The sequence below is a fragment of the Protopterus annectens genome, chromosome 9.part0 (assembly GCF_019279795.1).
Source record: "Protopterus annectens isolate FY-2018-M chromosome 9.part0, PAN1.0, whole genome shotgun sequence".
Classification (NCBI taxonomy): domain Eukaryota; kingdom Metazoa; phylum Chordata; order Ceratodontiformes; family Protopteridae; genus Protopterus; species Protopterus annectens.
In genome coordinates, this window is record NC_056743.1 from 1,277,513,877 (window position 1) to 1,277,522,154 (window position 8,278).

At 36.6% G+C, this 8,278-nt stretch overlaps 1 protein-coding gene across 4 annotated transcripts in view; it reads left to right on the top strand.

Moving 5' to 3' along the window:
• The window catches only part of LOC122811995 (glutamic acid-rich protein-like), a 153,296-nt gene extending 152,553 nt beyond the window's left edge, over positions 1 to 743 (top strand). For all 4 annotated transcript variants that reach the window (XM_044084206.1, XM_044084207.1, XM_044084208.1 and 1 more), the window contains one exon: positions 472 to 743. In XM_044084206.1, coding sequence (XP_043940141.1) covers positions 472 to 488 — 17 coding nt within the window. In that variant the 3' untranslated portion in view covers positions 489 to 743. The remainder of the gene's footprint in view (positions 1 to 471) is intronic.
• The last annotated feature ends 7,535 nt before the right edge of the window (positions 744 to 8,278 follow it).

Sequence of the window (8,278 nt, forward strand, 5' to 3'; positions counted from 1 at the left end):
ATGCACCCCCCTTCTAACTTTAGTACATGCAGCTGATATCACCATTTCCTACATCACACAGAAATATTCCCATGCTTCTTGTGACATGTGGCTAATGCCATCACTCCCTAAACCACACAGACATTACCCCACAATGTATGGCTTATGTATCTAATGATACTACTACAAATATATCCCCACCCTACTCATAGCATATGTAATTGACATATGCACTCCCTGCTTCACACATACATAAACGTACACCTTACCCTGCCTCTAGAATGAACCATACTTTGAGTAGATGGGGAAGTTTAGATAGCCAAGAGTTTGCAGTCTGAAGTCAGTATCGTGAGTCATTATTAAGAAGTAGGAATTCATATCTGTGATGGAATGGATCAGTTAATATACATATCAATATAAATTAATGCTATTGGTTAAATAATTCTGCAAGAAACATACAGTTTTTTTTTACTTAATGTGCCTTGCTTTTAGATTCCATGGATGACTGAAATGCACATGCAAGTTGGTGAACCAGAATCAGCAACGAAGGCCTCTTCCACAGAACCAGCAGTTACTAAACTTTTCAATAAACTTCACTTATCTAATAAGCAACATCTGTCTTCCCTTTTAGTGGATGTAGTAGTATGTTCTTTTGATCTTTTTTGGTGTGTTCTAAAATTAGATAAAGGAATTTGTTTAATATCAATGCCTTTAATAAATATAGACAGCACTGATTGTTGTCCAATAAAACAAAATTAGTTTTACACTGTTGTTATATTTTTCCAAGTATTGACTGATCTATGAATTTGTTCAGTAATTTAACATCCCCTGACCACCCTGTTATCATAGAAATGGAAGAAGACTGCATACAGTGACAACATGTTTGTTTACATATGTGACAACACAACATTCCTACCCAAACAGAACATTTGAAGCTAGACTGATACTTAATCTCTTATAGGACATATACCTATGGTGTATCTGAGCATTGATCGACATTATGCAGATATCAGGTACACCACTGATATCAGTCAGCTATTATCCGCATGCATAGTTCCTGTACATATATTATTTCAGAAGGGAATGTGTACTTTCAGAAGAGTACAGAAACAAACAATTTTATCTCATATAGAGTGCAGTATTAATACCCCTCATGTATCCATGATTTTGCAGAATGTCCCCAATTTTGCTTTATATTTTTAGTCTGTTTCTCATAAAATGGGTGCTTTTTTTCTGGCAAACCATTAAGAATTGCGGTAACTAAATGATAGACATTTGAAGTTTAGACTTTGTATCATTCAGAAAATGTATATTAATGTAAAATCTATTATTCTAGCAACTAAAGTAAATAAAAACAGAGTATAAAATATGTTCCTAGTTTTGAGCATTTGCCCCCATAATGTTGGCATTTTCCCTGATTCACAAGCTAAGAGACTGAGAGCTATGCACTGAACTAAGCTGAAACAATCAAATATTTTTGTCACAGCAAAAAACAAAGATTAGTGTAAATCTATAGTACATATTACCAAAGTTAAAGGAAACATCATATTAAAATTTAAACTTTTAACTAGAAACGTAAAAAAGACTCAAAATTATTTTCAAATCTTGATTTTAAATGCGTTAAATCCATATTCAAAATGTTTTCATTAATATTCTTAAATGAAATATAAAAATATCCAAGCTGTACTATTTCTGCTCTTTCATACGTCAGGATAAATTATCTTGGAGGTTGTGTTCTCCAAGAAATTGTGAATTTTCCACCACAAATGCATCATGCACATTTGGCTGAAATGCATGCTTTCATAAGCACCTATGCATTGCAGTGATGGTAATGATGTCCCCATCCCCTTCTATTAAATATAACTACCTCTGAGGTCACTATTAAATTTGGAGAAAAGCATAGTTTTTGAAATATATACTGAATGAATATGAATGGTTATAGCATTTGTGTTTCAGTGGAAGGAATAACTCCCATCTTGACTGTTACTTGCATCACCCTGGATATACTGAATGTTTTCTGTACTCCATTCAAGATGCTATGTGCTACCATAAATATCATAAGCCACTAAAATTTACCTGCAGAACTTTTGGGCGTACAAATTGCTTCACACAGCACCTTTGCATATAAACAAATGTTACAAATGACACTTGGATACACTAAAGTACTGTCATTATTACCCACAGAACTTTAGATAAACAAAACATATGAAGTGAAGCATTCCTGGATATATTAATACATTACTCACCATAGCCCTGAATACACAAATGTGTTATCTGCAGCATTTTTGAGTGTACTAAAATGTTACATATGGTATCCTTGGAGAGACAAAAAGTTTTACTCACAAAATCTTGTGGAAAAAAGTTATAATCACAGCAATTCTAGCTATTACAATACAAGGGGATAGTAAAATGCCATTCCAGACATCACTGAAACACTTTAACTGGAAGTAGGGTTAAGCTTACGTTTTTCATGAAGCAAAGTATTTATTTTATTTAGTATTTGTTACCCATGAAAGTTTGACTGGGATGACAAGCATACCCCTTTTCAGCAGAGGCCCATGGAGTAAAGCTCCATATGGCCTCAAACTGAGTGCCAAAAATGCATCATCATCCCCTTTGGAGAGAGTGACATCCCCACAAATTATCACATTAATAACAAGGCCCTAAGCACGCAATTACTTGTGAAGGACTTGGGTACCCAGGTTGATAGCAAACTGACTTTTGACAACCATGTTGCCTCCGTTGTATGGAAAGCTTATTACATGGCCCATCTCATTAGTAAGGGTATCTCATCCAGAGGCAAGGAGGTCATAACATCCCTGTATTCTTTCCTTATAAGACCCATTATTGAGTACAGTGCTCCTTTCGGAATGTACCTCACAAAGCACTTGCAGCAGCTGGAGAAACAGCAGAGGTTCCTCACCAGGAGAATCCAGGGCTTCAAACATCTACCCTACACAGATAAGCTAAAAGCCCTGTCCCTCTACTCAGTGTCATACGGACTCCTAAGAGGTGGCATCTGTTTGGCATACAAAGCAATCTCAGACCCCCACATTGATGGGACTGCTGCATATCCGCAAATCAAGCTCCACTCAAGTAACTTACACGTGCAAACTCAACCTGGTATATGACATTTATTTATTTATTTTATTTTATTTTACATTTGTTAACCGGGAAATTCCGACTGGACCAGGTCCATTTTCAGCGGAGGCCCGGGGAGAAAAGCTCCAACATCAAGTTATACAAATACAGTACATCCAGCATAATACACAAAAACAGGTTACATCATGTATACTGAGCATAGTAATATAACAAGAATTAATAAAAACACTCCAGGTAAAAGATATAGAACATGGGTAAAAAGACAATGTCAGTCATACTTTGGTAAGAAAAGAAAATATATCAAGTAGGATTCTACAGTTAAAAGTACCCTTTCAGATGACCAAGCCTACAGGGGATCAGCCTACATGACATCAATAGGACTTGTTGGCAGTGTCCCAGAGACTCCCCCTTCTGTGGAATAGACTGTCTGTCAACGTCAAGCAAAGTACCTCATTAACCCTTTTTAAGTGCAACCTGGATAACTGGATGGGGAACAGAAAATACATCCCTGGATTCCACCTGTGTCCCTGCTGGACAGGGGCCTTGGGTGCTGACTTGTCAAAACATGGGCTAAATTATTGGCTAGGCTTGTAAGGGCCTCAGGGCCAATAGCCTAGAAACTTCCTATGATCCTTTGATCTTATGATCCTATTTAATTTTACAAATTACAGTAGTTTACAAGTTGGAGAGGATACACACAGCAAATTACAGTTTTCATAGTGTACATGCTTGAAATATACAATATTTTGGAATGGCTCTTATTTATTGCTAGATAAGAAGTTGTTAATTTGATTAGAGAATATATATGTTTTGGAGTAGGAGAAAGAGTGTAGGGTTAACGAGGAGGTAGAAAAGACAGAGTCAGTTTGAAAGGAAAATGGTAAAGAGTAGATGATATCTGTAGACAGACAATGGAGAAAAGGAGAGAAGAAGGCAGGATATACTAGGAGCAAAGCCAGGAACTGAATAGATGTCATTTAAGTTTTAATTTGAAGTGGTTAAGTTCAGGGATTAGTCTAAGGTAAAAAAGGTAAGGCATTCCAAGTTTTAGCAATCTAGTTTGCGTACAGAGCCCCACCAACAGAGTTAGCAGATTTGGAGATGATGAGAACAGACTAATTCCTACATCTTAAAGTTTTTATGGGAGTAATATTGTATTATATTTTGGAGGTTGACAATTTCCAATTTTGTACAGGAGTGAGTATGCACTGATTAGCAGGGAGTATATACATTGGTTTGAAGTTCTAACCATTTTATTTCTTTTAGGGGAATGTAGTGGTGGAAGGAGGATGGAAGGTTATAGGCACATTTGGCTATTTTGTTATGGCATGAGTTTAGCTTTGTTTCTAAGTTAGAATTTAGGTTAGTGAGAACAGAGGACACGTATAGTAGTGGTGGTAGTAAAAAGTGGCTGTAATAGTTTTTTTTCTGGTGGTGTTATTAAGGTAACATTTGGATCTGTACAAGGGTCTTAATTTTTGAGGTTTATTTTTACGTGGCTTATATGATGATCCAATTTACGATTTTCATTAAAAATAACACCTAGAAGTTTAATCTGGGATACACCTCCAAGTGGAGTATTATCATATGCTGTTAGGGATTGATAGAGCTGTTTTACTTTGAGAGATCAATGTATCATCTGGGAATGCAATTAAGAACACTCTTACTTTCCTTTGAGAATACCTTTCACTGTTAATCAGTTAGTCCACCAATATAGTATTGTTGCATACAAACTACTTGATTGCACCAAACTATACCCAAATTACCTCTGAATATAGAAAATGTTACCCACAGCCAGTAGAATGGCTAGGGTGAGGTGACAGGGGCAACTGCCATGGGTGAAAAGTGTTGGGAGGGTGTGATTAGCCCATCAAAATCTATCTTTAATGCAATACAAGCTTTTAAAAGTCGGTATTGCATTTACAGTCAAATCTGAGCACTCTAGCTTTTAAAAGTCACTATTGCACTAAAGAGAGCTCAAGATCAGCAGATCACATCTTCCCAACACTTTTCACCGAGGACAGTTGCACTTTTCCCCCTACCCTAGCTACTATGCTACTACTACATTGTATCAAGCAGTTTCCTACATTTTAAAAGTAAAAAAAAAAAAAAAAGTTTAACTAAAAACCTGAGTGCTGTAACGATCCATGTAGGCAAGGTATAAACTGTAACAACTGTTTGCTACATTTGTAGGAAAGGGTTTGATACAGCTTAAAAGAATTTTTTTTTTTAATAAAATATAGTGAAGGAGAGGTTGGGGGGAGGGCACAGAAATGGGACGTGAATGGCTGGGGCGGAGGAGGGGTGTATTGTGCATCTGTCCACTTGACTGGTGTGAAAAGAAGAGCTAACACAAGTCACCAAGTCAGAAGAAATGTAAAAATACTAAAGAAAATTTAAATAAATGCACAGGAGTACACAAGCATATAACGTTTTCACAAATAGCTTCATCAGGTGTAAAACAGCAGTAAATATGTCAAGCCATTTAAAGGTTTCAATAAAATACCATATTTCAATCCCAAAACATTCCTTGGTCTATAATCAAACAATTCAATAGCATAGACTACACTTCTTTAAAATTTGTTTTAGGGTATTTAAACCATTTAAACTATGACTAACATCAGCACCAAGTACATTAATCCATTTATACTCCACATTCTCCATTTGTGTAACAATATCACCACCTTTAATACATTGTTTAATTATTTCTATCACCATAAATTTAAACCAATGTGTAGAATATTTATCAGAAATGTGAGACATTTCTTCTCATTTCTGAAGAGTGATAGCAAATACATGCTTTTAATTTGTGATCTGTCTTACAAACATAAAAAGAGGTACATGTCTGGCATTGTGTTATGTAAACCAAATGTTTTGAATTGCAATCTGAATATTGTCTATTGTAAAAACTTTTGTTTGATACTGGCTGTTTACATGTGTTTCTTTTTATAATGTGTTGACAAAAATTAAATTATAGCAGGGGAAAGTGCCCAATCTAGAACTATGTGTATAATTTCAAGCACTATCATGTTCCCTATAGAAAAGGAGATTCTTTAAATTATAAGCTCTCCTTTGAACAAAGGTAGGTTTGTCTGAAGTTAGGGTATTCAGGGGTTCTAATATATTTAATATATGCCAGTGCCTACTGATAATTTTCTTAACACCATTAGATTGCCTGTTATGCATCACCAGAACTCTGTGTTTATTAGATGCGCAAAACTGTTGAACTTTACTTGAATTGCTACCAATATCACTAAAAATTGGTGGGGGGTGCTTGTATACTACACTCAAGCAGTAGGTTCTCCTCTGCTGTTGTAATGTATTTGAATTATAGCCCCTATGCTCAAAGTCATCTATTAGTTGTACAAGCCAATCATAAAAATTAGTAGATTCTATATTCAAAAGTTAAACACATTGAATTTGACCCCTACTAATATTTCTGAACATATATGGTGGGTGTGTGCTAGTTCTATGGAGGTATGTGTTCTTCCTTACCTCCTTTGAATGCACTTTGGTGTGAATCATTTAATACAAAAATTCAGTACAAGTTTGAGAAACTGAATCATTTAAATTTCAGAAAATTCAAAAACTACCGATTTTCTGAAATGTAAATGTTCTTTTTCTCAAATTCTGTATTGATTTTTTGGATATACATTTATATAAACCAGATGATGGTGAGATTCACTTGAAGAGCTGAGTGGGTGGGGTGCTGGTTCATAGTACTAGCCCAGGGTGCTGGTTAAATTAGTTATGCTTCTATCCTCAACGTATAATTAATCTCACTTCTTGTAAAAATACATGCATTTCAGGTTTTAAATAAAAATAAGTTCCGAAACTCAATGCCTCCAAAATGTTGCATTCATACTGGTATCATTTCACCTAAGAATTCAGTTTTTTTTTGTTTTTTTGTTTATTTGTTTTTTTTTTTACTTTTCCTTTCTTCCCTTGTTTTTTAACATCCCCTTTTTCTCCTTGTTCACGCCTAGCTTGTACCATTCTGCTCCATTCGTCATATTCCTCACATAGATATGTCATCTACAAGTCATGGCCTCAAGCTAAAATGCCAAAAAATGCATAGTCATCCCATTTGGGAAAAACAAAACACCCACGAATTACCACATAGGTGGTAGCCCCCTTAATACAGAAGAGGTAATAAGAGATCTGGGGACCCAGGTAGATAGTAATCTCTCCTTTGACAATCATATTGCCAAAGTAGTTAGGAAATCCTTCTATGTGGCCCATCTAATTACTAAGGGGTTCGCATCTAGAAATAGAGAGGTTATAGTGCCCCTCTACTCGTCACTCATCAAACCCATCATAGAGTACAATGCCCCATTTGGGATGTACCTCACAAGACACTTCCAACAGCTGGAAAGACCACAAAAGCACCTCATCAAGAGGATTACTGGCCTCAAACACATGTCCTATGCAGCCCGACTGAAAAAACTCCAGCTGTACTCAGTGGCATATCGCTTACTCAGAGGTGATCTCTGCCTGACTTAAAAAGCCATGTCCAACTCAAAATTGATGGACATGCTCCACCTAAAGAAATCCAAGTCACTGCGAGCCACGCACTCTAGTGCGCTAAACCTCACCCCAGCAATAAATAGAACATGCTGGAGGGATAGATTCCTGTCACAGAGACTTTGGAACAAAATTCCTAACTACATTAGGCAGAGCCCCTCACTAACACTCTTCAAGAGAAGCCTTGACGAGTGGATGGGTAACAGAAAATACACCCCTGGGATCACTTCACTGGCTCTGCTTGACAGAGGCTCAGTTAATTAATCAATGGGGCGACAAAAGCCAACACACTCTGGCTAGGCTTAAAAATGCCCTCGGGCAGATAGCCTAGTACCTACCTATGAACCTCCAACATACTAAACCTGTTTTTTTTTACATTAAAGACATGCGTGAATGGGCGTGCCTTCGTTGAAGGTTTGGCGTCGGGCTGGCGCCTCGGCACCATAAAAATCGACTGCCAATCATTAGTGGACCGAAGTTCCACTGTGGTTACCCCTAACTGGGAAAAGCCGAAAGAAAAACAACATTACATTTAAGGTCAGGCAGTTTCTCTTGTCGCTGTCTTTTCAGTGACCAGTTTAGCCTTTTCCTGTTTCACAAATGAACACTTTTTTATTACTCAGTATTTTCTGACAACAGATTTTGTAAAGCATTAACAGAAACTACAGTTACT